This window comes from Xenopus laevis, chromosome 6L (assembly GCF_017654675.1).
Source record: "Xenopus laevis strain J_2021 chromosome 6L, Xenopus_laevis_v10.1, whole genome shotgun sequence".
NCBI classification, from domain to species: Eukaryota; Metazoa; Chordata; class Amphibia; order Anura; family Pipidae; genus Xenopus; species Xenopus laevis.
The window spans coordinates 42,140,960-42,154,953 of record NC_054381.1 but is presented as its reverse complement, the minus strand read 5'-3'; the positions used below and the strand labels follow the sequence as shown (position 1 = coordinate 42,154,953).

The following is a 13,994-nucleotide window of genomic DNA, read 5'->3' as shown; positions in this document are numbered from 1 at the left end:
CACCCACAAAGATTAAGCAAAGTCCGGTTTTCTGAGTGCTGTCGCTATGTGGTAAGAGACACAATGCCCCGTAGAGCTTACAGATCTAACCTCTTCATTTATTACCCAGCGTTTAAAGGGCACATATGATTGGATGCAACTGTCTCTCATAATTCCTGCATACGTATAGTGAGCAAAATTATGATAGACTCTGGTATTATCTTTCTGAGTGAAACTTGACAGTGTAGATGTTCCAGGATCTATGTCACACTGTCTGGGTAATTATTGTTATGATTAAGAAAGAGAAACCACACCTTTATAAATGCACATATGAAATGCTAGAATTTGTAGGGCTCAGCAACTTTGTTTTTAGTGATTCTTAGTAGTAATATTTCTACTACAGTTCGTCAAAGATCATCTGATCTTCTACAGCATATACATGCTAATATGTACAGACTACTTTTAAATGTCTTGACCATGCCCTATATAGTAGGGATGCACCGAATCCACTATTTTGGATTCGGCCGAACCCCCGAATCCTTCGCGAAAGATTTTGTCCAATACCGAACCAAATCCTAATTTGCATATGCAAATTAGGGGTGGGAAGGGGAAAACACTTTTTACTTCCTTGTTTTGTGACAAAAGTCCAGCTATTTTCCCTCCCTGCCCCTAATTTGCATATGCAAATTAGGATTCGGGTGCGGCCGGGCAGAAGGATTCGGCCTAATCCGAATCCTGCTGAAAAAGGCAGAATCCTGGATTCGGTACATCCCTACTAAATAGTCACATGCATACTGGAGAATTGGCACAGAAGGATGCAATGTTTCTTGTTAACTCAACAACTATCTGTTTAATTGTTGTTTCTAAGGTATAGTACCAATACATATTTGTAATATGAAAAAATGTCCAAGGCCTGGGACGTAGTAATGATTAGTCCACCAGTATTTACTTGCTTAGTGCACATTCTAAATCATCTATTCTGAAGTACTGTAAATTTATCTACAGGTGTGTCATTCCCTTGTCTCCTTGCAATATTTAGCATAGTCCAAAGCCCCTAAAGCAGTCTGTTTTACTAGCTGGTTAGAGAATGTCTTTGCTTGAAATTGTGCTTCATTGTGAAATTGCCCAAATAAATATATTTTTATATTTATAATGTATTGAAGATAACATCTTTTGGTGACTTTTAACCTAGCCTTTAACAGGTGTACAGAAATGCCATGTAGGCAATGTGTGATCAGCAAGTGCAGAGGGGGTGCTAGTTTGTCTTACAAACCTTTCACTAGTAATGCCATACTGACCTCTAATGGGGAAACTGCAGTGAGAAAATCACTTCTATTATAAAGAAACGACAAAATTAAGCCAAGCAGGAAATTGGAATTGTATTTATTTTATTAGGTAAAAGTATTGATCGTTCCCCCTTCTTCTAAAGCTACATGGGTTTATGTTATGTTTTCTTTGAGCCACAATTACCCTAACATGGCATGAGAAGTATGATTTGACTAGAGATGACGGGTTGTGAGGTTGGTGACAATGCAACGATTGCCTATATACTAACAAACAAATCCATTCTCATGGGAATACAATATTTCAAATGAGCCATTTTCATATGAGGAAATGTTCTTGTTTGCAGTGAAGTAGGTATTTATACCACTAGGAGTAAATGTGCTCTCTTCTAATTTGAATGTTTGAGTATGCCTTAGTCTACATTATTTGTGATTACATGTATTTGTACACATCTATAGCTTTCCATAAATAGCATTGATTTTAGCTACAGTGCACATGCTAAACACAGTTTTTCAAAGTCATGTGAATACATAATCTGTGAAGTAGGAATGTGCACGTGTATATACTTTGTATTATTTGTAAATTAAGATAACAATCTTTTGAATGTCAGTGAGGGTTGCCGACAAAAGTATTGGCCGTCTTTGATTTACAGCTTTGTAAGTCAGGCTGGTGGATAAAAATTTTTCTTCTGAATTAATATTTACTTTGTTGAAATGGTGACATTTTTTTAAAATGAATATAATGGTAGATGTGCCCTAGCAGTTGCATGCTTCAGTCTTTTACACTGCGTTATTTAGCTCTTTCTACACAGAAGCTCCTTGGGATTTGACTTATTGGCGAAGAACATTAATCTCACACCAGCATATTTGAGTCCAATACAGTTCTATGCCATTAAGTACAAAGTGCTAAAATATACACGGTAAAAAGAACAAAGTTTATGATTGAAGTAGCACCCACTCTCTCCTTCCTCTGTCTAGCCTTTCTTCTATTTTGGACCCTCAGTATTGTAGTTGTTTCAGTCAGTATTTTCATTAACACACATTTTCTCTTTCTCTCTTTTGTACAAGGTACTCATTTATTATCACAGAGGAAACACATTTTAAAAATTAGAATTATCTGCTTAAAATAGACTCTGTGGGAGGTAGCCTCTCTGTAATATGAATCCCGGATAAGGCATCCCATACCTGTATATGATTCAATTATATTCTGTCCGGTTGTATTCATTCATCCAGAGTTGTATTTTATACCATATGTTTCATTCTGTTTTTTAGACACAACATCTCGGATTTTTTTTTGTGCTCGTTGCACAAAACCCCACTTACCTGTGTTTAAAGCATGTGCTCAGCATATGTTTGTAAATACATAAAAAAAACGCCCATGTATAACAGCCTTAAATAAAGAAACGCGTTCCAGGTTAAAGATGTGAAACTGCGCAATCTACTTTGGTTAGAAGTTTGGTTTGGTTACGTTTCATTTAAATGTTATATACCTGTACTATTATATAACTGATGTTTGTTTTAAACCAGCTAAAATATCCAACATCATAGCTTTATTTTTGGCAGTCTACATTAGCTGTACTATACTCTGTGAATGTTTGATTAACAGGATAGTCCATGTGAGGAAGGAAAGACTCTGGTTCATCAGTTGTCCAACGAGAGCCGCTTGTCAATCACAGACTCCCTTACAGAGTTCTATGATGCTCAGGAAGTGCTGCTCTCCTCGAGCTCATCTGAAAATGAGGTGAGAGGCCTTTTATGTTTCAATGAATATTAAATGATGCCTTTCATAATGCCGTGTAACTGACAAAATGGCTTTCTGCTATGTATCTTATCAAAGGCTGCACAGAACTAGTACAAACGATTTTTTTTCTTTTAAGGCTGCAACTATTAAAATACTTCTGACTTTCCTCTAAATAAAAACACTCCTTTACATAGCTTAGTGATGCAACAGTGCTGATCAAATTCAGGCTTGTTCCTAAACTTAATATAGCCTATTATCTCCCTGCACCAGGTGCATTTGAACAATGTTCAATGCAGCTGTCACAGTCGCTATTCACTGTGCAATTAATGTTTGTCTTTGGTCACCTTTCTTTCTTCAATAGGTGTCAGATGATGACTCGTACGTCAGTGACATAAGTGATAACCCTTCAGAGGATAACCTGAGCAATGATATTGACAGTGAAAGACAATCATTAAGTATGTGATGGTGATCCCTCTCCATTCAACAACTGTAGACTTGACAATATAACTATTCATGCCCTTCACCTGCTTATCCGTGTTCTTAACATTTTTACCTGTCTTCAGAACAAAAAGGAAAAGACAATATCACTGCAGGTGTAATTTGAAGCTCATCCAGCTGAAAATGAAGAACCTGCTAGCTCTTGGTCATTCTAAGAGATCATTTTGTTATAGTTGTTGTAGTAGGACTTCTCATCACTTTTGACCATTCATAGACCTGCAACATAATAGCACAAAAAGCAAAAATTTAAACATCTCCCAAAATGTTGCAGACATCTCATTTTAATTAGCTGGTAGACTACCCCTTTCAGTTTTCCTTTGACCAGGTGTACTTGAGTTTAATATTGCAAAGGTGTAGTTATTGTAAATACATACACACCCATGCTTTCATTGAGATTCTTGTAAACAAAGCCTCAGTCAACCAGTAAACCAGAGACTGAATTCATTCTTGGTAATGTCTATAGTCATACAAAGTGTGCCCCATCTATAATTTTCTTTTTTAAAGTAACATTAGAAGACACATACTGTAGCATGTTTAATTATGGCCTGCCTTTTCTCTTCACAAGATGGAGGTTCTTTAACAACAGTGGATGGTTGCTACAAGCACAGAACCTGTCTTCCTGCTACATGCCCGAACACAAGCAACATAAGTTTGTGGAACATTCTTCGGAACAATATTGGTAAAGACCTCTCCAGAGTATCTATGCCCGTGCAGCTGAACGAGCCTTTGAGCACTCTGCAGCGACTTTGTGAAGAACTGGAATATAGCAGTTTACTGGACAAGGCAGCACAAACTCAGGACCCATTTGAACGAATGGTATAAAAACACAAACCACATACATAATACAAGCAACAAAGTTTGCCCAGGTGCAATAACCCACAGCAACTAATAAGATGTTTGCATTTAAGCAGGTGACCGTAAAAGCTACCTGCTGATTAATTATATAGGTTACTGCACATGGGTACACGTTGTAAGGTTATAATATTATTGTTACTTTTAATTAATGGTCTTTGTATTCAGCCCCTCTCCTTTTATTCATTTACACAACTAAAAATAAAAATGAAGACCAGTTGCAAGTTGTCTCAGGATATCACTGTCTACCTCATACTAAATTTACAGGTGAACTACCCTCTTAAAAATGTATATTGAAGACAACAGATGACTTTTTGTTGGTATAAAATAAAAACATACTAAATTGTTACGTACATGAGTACAGTAGTTCCACATAAATAAAAGTGCAAAGTTTGAATCAGTCTGCTGACTGGAATAAAGCAACTTAAAGCAAACAAATCATCCTTATCCTATCCTTATTGCTGTGTTATTCTAAAAGCAAGCAAAAAACAAAGTCTTACCTGTTGTGTAGTAAACAGGTGCATGAAAAAATTTAATTATTTTCATAATTGATTGTGATTATGGATTAAAGGTGGTTATATACAGGCCAATAAAAGCTGCTGTGTACCAAGTCAGCAGCTTATTGGCCCATTTATTGGTCCCTCTGACAGGCCTACCTGAATGTTATCTGGTTGAAAATCAGGCAGATTTTAAAATCCCATCAGGAAGGACCACTTTGGTTCATTGATTTTGGCCAGAAAATGCTTGTGTGCACTCTTTTGCCAAGATCTGTCCTCTTGTCAGTGACGAAACATATGGGCAGACAGGGCATTATCTGGACTACATTGCTGTTACATAACTTGCGCCACTGACCTTGTTGCTAAAAAAAGGCTACTTATAAAGATCTTGTAAATCCTACCGCAAAGGTAGGGAGAAGAGGTAGGGTGGAACCGCTGCTAGTACCACCAGTCACAAGCTCAGAAACGGAGGCAGCTTTGAGGTAGACAAGCCTAGGGTGTTTTCTGCTATGGTCCTCTAATGAATGAAATAACACCAGTGTACACACTTCTGTACTTGACCTCTGTGGAACAAGTGCATAGTCCAGTCTCTTACTCTCATATCAATGCATGGTTTTTTGAAATTGCAATTATAAATCAATTATAAATAGGCTGTAGCTCACCTTTAGTACATGTAGGTGGATTCTCCTGCAAGGGTGTCCTGTGTCCACACCCAAATTGATACAGTCAGTATTATAGTAGAAAGCAGGACAAATCCAAGGCAGTAACTATGACTGCAAAGTGCTTTTATTGGGGAAAAGTGCTCTTTTCCCCAATAAAAGCACTTTGCAGTCATAGTTACTGCCTTGGATTTGTCCTGTTTTTGAAATTGCAAACCAGAGAGCTGCTGATTAAAAAGCTAAATAACTCAAAAACTACAAATAAGAAAATGAAAACCACTTGCAAATAATCTAGGAATCAATCTTTACATTATATTAAATGTTAATTGAAAGGTTTAATTGCAAAATGAGGGTCAAATCAAAGATTCCTTATCTATTTGAAATTGTAAGTACAGATTCTGACTTGAAATACATTTGTTTTTTTCCTCTAGGTTTACGTTGCTACATTTGCAGTATCTGCATATGCTTCAAGCTTCTACAGATCAGGCAGCAAGCCGTTTAACCCTGTTCTAGGAGAGACCTATGAATGTATCAAAGAAGACCAAGGCTTCAGGTTTATATCGGAGCAGGTAAAGTGTCCAAGAATGTCTTGGCCGAGGAAAGCAATCTGGCCATTGTCACATAAGTGATAGTATACAGAGGAGAAATGTTCTTGCTTTATTAGTTAATTACAGTATGTATGCATCCTCTTAGCACCCTCATACAAAAACTTTGCTTCAGTTCACAACAGATACTCAAGCAGCCTCTGGTTTGCAAAACTGTCTAGTGAGGACTAGCATCAGAACAAAGCTTGCATAATTCTATAAAATTTCATTTACTTCCATGTTGAAAAATATATTGCCTTTTTTCTACTAGACAATGTTCGAGTCAATGGTCTAAACTTCATTGTTCTATAACAGCAGCACACCCTTCAGTTTTTTTTTAACCCACAAAAACTAGAGTAGACAAAAAAACGTATCCAAAAAGCCAAGTCCAGAAAGCTTTGCGGTTTTAGTTTTGTTTTGTAAAACAAATGGTATCAATTAAAGATATATTTGTATTGAATACAAAGTGAAATGCATTCAAAATAAATTCTATTTTCTTTAGATAAAGGAAACAGTCACCTTCCTAACAAGAATTTAGTATTTACCCTGTGGGATTGGTAGCATTCTCATTTCTGTAGCAAATTCCCTTAGAACATACCTTAGTTGGTCACTACCTATTAAACCTTAAAGGAAAACTATACCCCCAAAATGAACACTTAAGCAACTGATTTATATCAAGTTGGCATATTAAAGAATCTTACCAAACTGGTATATATATTTAAGTAAATATTGCCCTTTTACATCTCTTGCCTTGAACCACCATTTCGTGATAGTCTGTGTGCTGTCTCAGAGATCACCTGACCAGAAATACTACAACTCTAACTGTAACAGGAGGAAGTGTTGAAGCAAAAGACAGAATGACAAATCTGTTAATTGGCTCATGTGACCTAACAAGTATGGTTTGTTAGGTATGTTTGTGTGCACAATCGTACGATCCCAGGGGGCGGCCCTTGTTTCTTAAAATGGCAATTTTCTATTTATGATTACCCAATGACACATACTACTAGAAAAGTATATTATTATGTAAATGGTTTATTTGCATGAAGCAGGGTTTTACATATGAGCTGCTTAATGCAATATATTTTTATAGAGACCAACATTGTTTGGGGGGTATAGTTTTCCTTTAATATCTCCTGAAGCAGGTGGGTGGGTTTGAAAAACAAACGGGATCATGCTTTACAGCAGGTAATCCAATATTCTGCTGTGATTGTGCTTTTTGCACTTATTATTAGGGTTGTTAGACTAAAGTTGATAAAAGAGGCCATTTGTTTTATTCTCTGCAGGTCAGCCATCACCCACCCATATCTGCTTGTCATGCTGATTCAGAAAATTTTGTCTTCTTCCAAGGTAATCAGCTTTTAATGTATACTTTGGACAGCTACCACACATTTCTTAAACAATGCTAATTGTGTGTGTCTCCATATGGTGTGTGTCCTTCAAAACCTGCATGTCTAGAAGTCCAGTTACAGTTGCTATACTCCTTAATTTGGGTAATTTATTTTAACTGTGGAGAAGCAAAATGGCACTCTATACAGAGCAATGATATGATGTCCTGTTGATGTGAATCATGGCTGCTCACTCTAGGGGTTTTTCAAGGCCCCCCTCGCTACATGTGCACATTCCTAATTTTATACCTTCATTCGCCAAAATTTGTTCAAAGGCTAAATATACAAGAAACCAAGGATGATTAGAAGTCATGTTTAATTCTTTTAAATCATGTCACCCTACTTTGAGTGCCTAGAACGCAAGTGCCTATATAGAACACGATGGACATTTAAAAGGCTTCATTTATAAAGCTTTGTGTCTGACTTGGAATCTATCATTTCCCATGCAGTAACCAATAATGCTGCAAAATACTGCTTGTCATCATAAATGGAGTGAACCTATATGAATAAATATACCAGTATCATTTAACCTTTGCTAATTTCGTAATCCAAGCTCTAGCATCTTGCTAATGATTTATATTCTAAGTAGCCCAAGTACTACTTCCCAGGGCTGGGAATCATTTATTCACAAGTGGGCATAGCTGCTTAACCGTATATATTTTTCCCATTCTGCTATAATTAAAAATTCCATCAATTTCTCCCACCCTAAAGAATTTATAACATGTTTACCCCCCCCCCCTTAAAAGTTATTTAAAGGAACCGTAACACCAAAATGTGAACGTTTTTTACAGTAATGAAAATATAACATAGCGTCTCCCTGCACTGGTAAAACTGATATGTTTGCTTCAGAAACACTACTATAGTTTATATAAACAAGCTGCTGTGTAGCCATGGGGGCAGCTATTGCAGCTGAAAAAGGAGAAAGTGCACAGGATACACAGCAGATAACAGATAAGCTCTGTAGTATACAATGGGATTCTTCAGAACGTATCTGTTATCTACTGTGCCTCCTGTGCTTGAATGGCCGCCCCCATGGCTACACATCAGCTTGATTTTATAGACTAAGTTTCTAAAGCAAACACACCAGTTTTACCAGTGCAGGTCAACACTATATCATATTGTCATTCATTTAAAACATTTTCATTTTTTGGTGTTACTTAATTGAATTCATAAATGCAGCATAATCCTCAAAATAAAGAGACTCTCCTGCTTATCACGCATTCCATACTTACTTTTAGGGGCAAATTTATCAAGAGTCGAATTTAGAGTTCATGGGAGTTTGTAAAAACTTCCATAAACTCCCATGAACTTGAAATTCGAATAAAAAACGACCAATTGGAATTTTTCAAAAAATTCTAATTTTTAATCTCTGGTGAATGGGATCAACCCGCAAACTCAAATCCAATTCGATTCAAGATTTTTCTCCGAAAATAACTCTTTTCAGAAAAGGCTGCAAACAACTCAAAATTGATCCCAGGATGTCCCCCATAGGCTTAAACAGCAATTCAGCAGGTTTAAGGTGGCAAATGGTCAAATTCTTAAAGGGACAGTACATGAGAAATTTCAAAATTCAAATTTTTTTTTAAAAAAAATGTAATCGAATTTTAACAATTCCCTAGTTAAATTTCACTAAAATAAACTCGAAAAATTGAATTTCGAAATTCAAATTTTGACTTTGACCCTTGATAAATCTGCCCCTTAATGTTTGCAATGTATGTTATTACATTTTTAACAATGGAGCCGTGAAATTCCAAAAATTATGGATGCTACCTGCAGCAACTTGCTTTATGTCCAATACACAGTAGGCTGTAGACTTCCATTGTCAACCACTACAAAAGCAGCCACGACTGCTTCCTATGTTCTTATTTCAAATGTGACCTAACATTTCATTTTATAGCACCAGAGTCCCTCCAATTGGCTAGGTCAGTTGCTAGGATGTACCTGGGTGTATTATGAGAAAGTATACAGAATATTTTTGTGCGTGTGTTACAACAGATGAACGTTTTGTTTTACTACAGATATGAGGTGGAAAAATAAGTTTTGGGGAAAGTCTATGGAAATTGTCCAAATTGGAACAACAAATTTGATCTTACCTGGGTAAGTACCACTGTTATTTATTTTACATTAACTAAATGTGTATCAATGCTGGGCAGATCCATACAACTCTTTTCGTTCCCAGATAGATGACTTGCCAAATATCATAAATATATAAGTTCAGGTCATATTTTGTACTTCTAAGATGACTTGTTTTTTCATATAATGGTAGATTCCTTTGGGGGGGGGTTAAATTCTGCTACAAAAGGTCATATTACAAGAAGCAAAATAATTCAGTTGATCTATTCCAATTATGTGTGTAGCTCATATTTCTTCTTCATTGCTCTACAGGTTACCCACGGTAATGATAGATGAGGTTAGAAGGTCTAACCAGTTTCTGTAACCTCTTTTTCATGATTTTAACCAGACATTATGACTAGGTTGAAATGACTAGAGTATGGATCTACAACAGAGGCTTGTATAGGTGCCATGCATAAAGTAGGACTATCATAAATTATAAATGTAAGCTAGCAGGTACCTACCTGTGGTGATGGTTTTCATGCTACCTAAGAATACACGGTTACTAAGCAAAAGCAGAAACCTTTGCTGTTCCTTGCAGGCCATGTTCTGCTTTGTCATGCACATTTATTGGCTTATATTTAGCACAGATATTCAGCCTACATGCTATAAATGTTTGAATGACAACCCCTTGAGTAACAAACGTTTATTAACTACTATGTAGCTTACCTTTTCTATGGAGTATACATTTCAATTTGTCCAGTGTTTTAAGAAGGTGACAATATGACCTTATCCAAAAGAAACTGATAGATAGGGGAACTGTATTATAAAGAATAATAAAAGAATGTTTTTGAGCAGTGAAAAAGAGGTATGACCTGTAAAAAAAACATGTATGACATGTTTTTTCCCATTTGTTAAGTAGGGATGCACTGAATCCAGGATTCGATTTGGCATTGGGCCAGGATTTGGAGTTTTTAAGCAGGATTTGGATTCATCCGCATCCTTCTGCCCAGCCGAACCGAATCACAATTTGCATACACAGTAGAAAAAAAGAGATTTAGGCCGCTCCAAACTCACCCCCTGCGTGTTCTTCTTAATGTAGCTCCATTTTTATATTCCTGATGCTCTGCCATCAGCGTTCCCACCGAAATAATATTTGCTGGAAGGATAGAAAGGCAGCACTCCAGTTAAATGAGAGAGGTGGTTTATTCCAACAGGTCACTTACCAACATCACCTGACGCGTTTCAGGAGTAACTCCCTTAATCATAGCCTATGATTAAGGGAGTTACTCCCGAAACGCATAAGGCGACGTTGGTCACTAATATGCAAATTAGGGATGGGGAGGGAAATCGTGTGATTTTTTTGTAAGTAAAAAATGTTTTCCCCTTCCCAGTTAGGATTTGGTTCGGTATTTGGCCGAATCTTTTGCGAAGGATTCGGTGTTCGGCCGTATCCAAAATAGTGGATTCAGTGCATCCCTACTGTTAAGTAATCAGTGGAATAACTTTTTCTTTTGTTGTGGTTCAGGTTTGGGGACCATTATAAGTGGAACAAGGTGACCTCTTGCATCCATAACATCCTAAGTGGGCAGCGATGGATAGAGCATTATGGGGAAATCATTATCAAGAACAACAACAGTGACGCCTGCCATTGTAAAGTAACCTTTCTGAAGGTATTAAAGCTAACTCACCTTTTCTTGGCATTTGTGGTACCTTTTACTAGTAGAGCCTTGGCTTCTGTTTCTCTTTTACATCTGTTCCCATTGTAATGAAAAGGGGCAAGTATAGTCATCACTTCTCCGTGACACTGTAGTAGAAAGAGGACAACTATGGCTTTCCTCCCTTCACGGACTGCTTTGTGGGACTGAAGTGAGCAGAGCCATAGTGTTGCACAAAGGACTAGTGACTGGGAGAAGCAGGGGAAAAGCGTTTAAAAAAGGAGTAGATGAGTATAAACCTCCTCACTGGCTAAAGTTTGGGAACAGTGCAGGCTGAATAGATGCTTGCTATGTGCGCTGTGTTTTAATATCCTGAAAGCTCTGCACGTTACAATTCCAACTGGGGGACGCCCTGGGTGTAAATGTGAAAGTGCAGAGTCATTCTCTTAGAAACATGCGGCAGTGATCTTTTTGACACTATAAAGTACACACTATATGGTTGTCCCTCCCTGTGCTTTACAATAAGCTGTAATGAAGGGCTTTTTTAAATTAATTGATAAGCCCACAAAGCTGGGTACCAGGGTACTAGGTACTAGGTACCAGGGGCGGCAAAAATGCCGCTCCTGGTATTTTATGAGACGAATTTCCTGTTTTCCAACCGGAAATTCTGCTCTTCTAACGCAGAGAGCGAAGTTAGGCACTCTGCGCTTGCGTACTGGCCCTCTCTGGACCCCCTCAGGTGCAAAACGGTAAGCGTGCGGGGGAGGGTGGGCGGCAGAACCTGCTGCTGCCTCAGGCGGCGGAGGGGCCAGGATCACCCCTGGTTGTAGCCATCTTCTTTTTGCATGTTGCCAGTTATAGTAGCACTTTGAAATAAAGTGAGAGTCCACCATGACCCAAGTTAGTTCTTTTTAGATGAAATTGTATGGCCATTCACCTGTGCCACTAAGCTAGTACCTGTGGTGGTGCTGCCTAGGAAGCAAGTTTAAGCAGAAACCTAGCATACAATTTGTGTAACATATAAAGGCTTGTTTTCCCCAGTGCATGCTATCAATCTGATTCATCCAGCCCCAGCTGAAATGACTCATTTGGTCTTTGACCTGACTGGGTCTCTTGATCTAAAAAAACAAATGCTCTGTAAGGCTAGTATTGTTATTTTTATTACTCTGTTATTCTGATTAAGCCATCTCCTATTAAAATTCCAGTCTGTCAATTAAATCAATGCGTAGTTGCTAGGGTGATTTGGACCCTAGCAACCAGACTGCTTAAACTGTAAAATGGAGAGCTGCTTAATAAAAAGCTAAATAACCACAAATAATAAAAAATAAAAACCAATTGCAAATTGTCTCAGAATATCACTTTCTACAGCATAGCTAAAAGGTAATTTAAAGGTGAACAGCCGCTTCATGTCTAGGAGTCCCACAACAGCATAATGGTGCATACTTGCATGTGGCGCATTCACTGTTTTCTCAGAGAGATGTTATGCCAAACGTTACAACCAATGAACACATTGGTTTTATACACAGTCCCGTGTGCAATTCATATGTTTACACCCACTAAAAAGTTCCTTGTTTCATATTTCCAAGGTAATACCTCCTATTTATACAATAGTTTCAAATGACCACTATGAAAAAGTTCCTTTTTTAGACCCCTATGTAGAATACTGTTTTGGTTTACAATTGAGAGAGGTTTCTTGTTTTTGTAGTCTACCCCACCCAAAATACAGACTGTGAGAAATATTTTAAATATTTAAATATATTTAAAACTATTGTGGAAATGTATACGTTTCTGTTTTGACCATAGTAAATTGGATTATGTTGTAATAAACAAACAAGTCTGGGTATGCACAAATATATAAAATGGAAAATAAAAAGAGGAATTTATAAGGCCTATTAATTTACTGCAAGTTAACCTCATTCGCTATGGAATGCTCTAGTGCAGTGCTGTCCAACTTCTGTGGTACTGAGGGCCAGAATTTTACTACATGGTGGAGGGCCGATAATGGAAACCAGTGTTATCCACTCCATGTTTTTAGACCCCAACCACTTTAAACCACACCCATGTTACCCCCATGTCCACATTAATAGCACACCAAAAAACCAAATGGTTGGTGCTCACTGCAGAGATATCACTCATATGTGAAAAAAGTTGTCATATTAAGACATACGCTTAAATACGAATACCTCCTCCTCCCCTGTGGATAACACAGCACCCCTCCCAAGCAAATGATTAAACCGCTTAGGGGACCCTAACAATAATTTTCAAACCCCCAGAACAAATACCAGAGTTATGTTCCACAGGCAGAGCAGGGTACATACAGGGAGCACAGGGAAGGCAGAGTATGGCAGACACTGGCAGAGTATGGCACACTGAAGCACAATAGGGCAGATATAGTATGGCACACCCAGGGAGCATAGGGCAGGCAGAGTATGGCACACACACGGAGCATAGAGCAGACAGAGTATGGCACACACAGGGAGCATAAGGCAGGCAGAGTATGGCACACACAGGGAGCATAGAGCAAACAGAGTATGGCACACACAGGGAGCATAGAGCAAACAGAGCATGGCACACACAGGGAGCATAGAGCAAACAGAGTATGGCACACACAGGGAGCATAGGGCAGGCAGAGTATGACACACACAGGGAGCATAGAGCAAACAGAGTATGGCACACACAGGGAGCATAGAGCAAACAGAGTATGACACACACAGGGAGCATAGAGCAAACAGAGTATGGCACACACAGGGAGCATAGAGCAAACAGAGTATGGCACACACAGGGAGCATAGGGCAGGCAGAGTATG

General features: G+C 38.1%; 1 protein-coding gene across 2 annotated transcripts in view; it reads left to right on the top strand.

Moving 5' to 3' along the window:
- The window catches only part of osbpl3.L (oxysterol binding protein like 3 L homeolog), a 100,392-nt gene that overhangs the window by 81,583 nt on the left and 4,815 nt on the right, over positions 1–13,994 (top strand). For both annotated transcript variants that reach the window (XM_018267386.2, XM_018267389.2), the window contains 7 exons: positions 2,869–3,003; positions 3,365–3,458; positions 4,067–4,317; positions 5,941–6,078; positions 7,377–7,440; positions 9,497–9,575; positions 11,059–11,203. In XM_018267386.2, the coding sequence (XP_018122875.1) occupies positions 2,869–3,003; positions 3,365–3,458; positions 4,067–4,317; positions 5,941–6,078; positions 7,377–7,440; positions 9,497–9,575; positions 11,059–11,203 (906 nt within the window). The remainder of the gene's footprint in view (positions 1–2,868; positions 3,004–3,364; positions 3,459–4,066; positions 4,318–5,940; positions 6,079–7,376; positions 7,441–9,496; positions 9,576–11,058; positions 11,204–13,994) is intronic.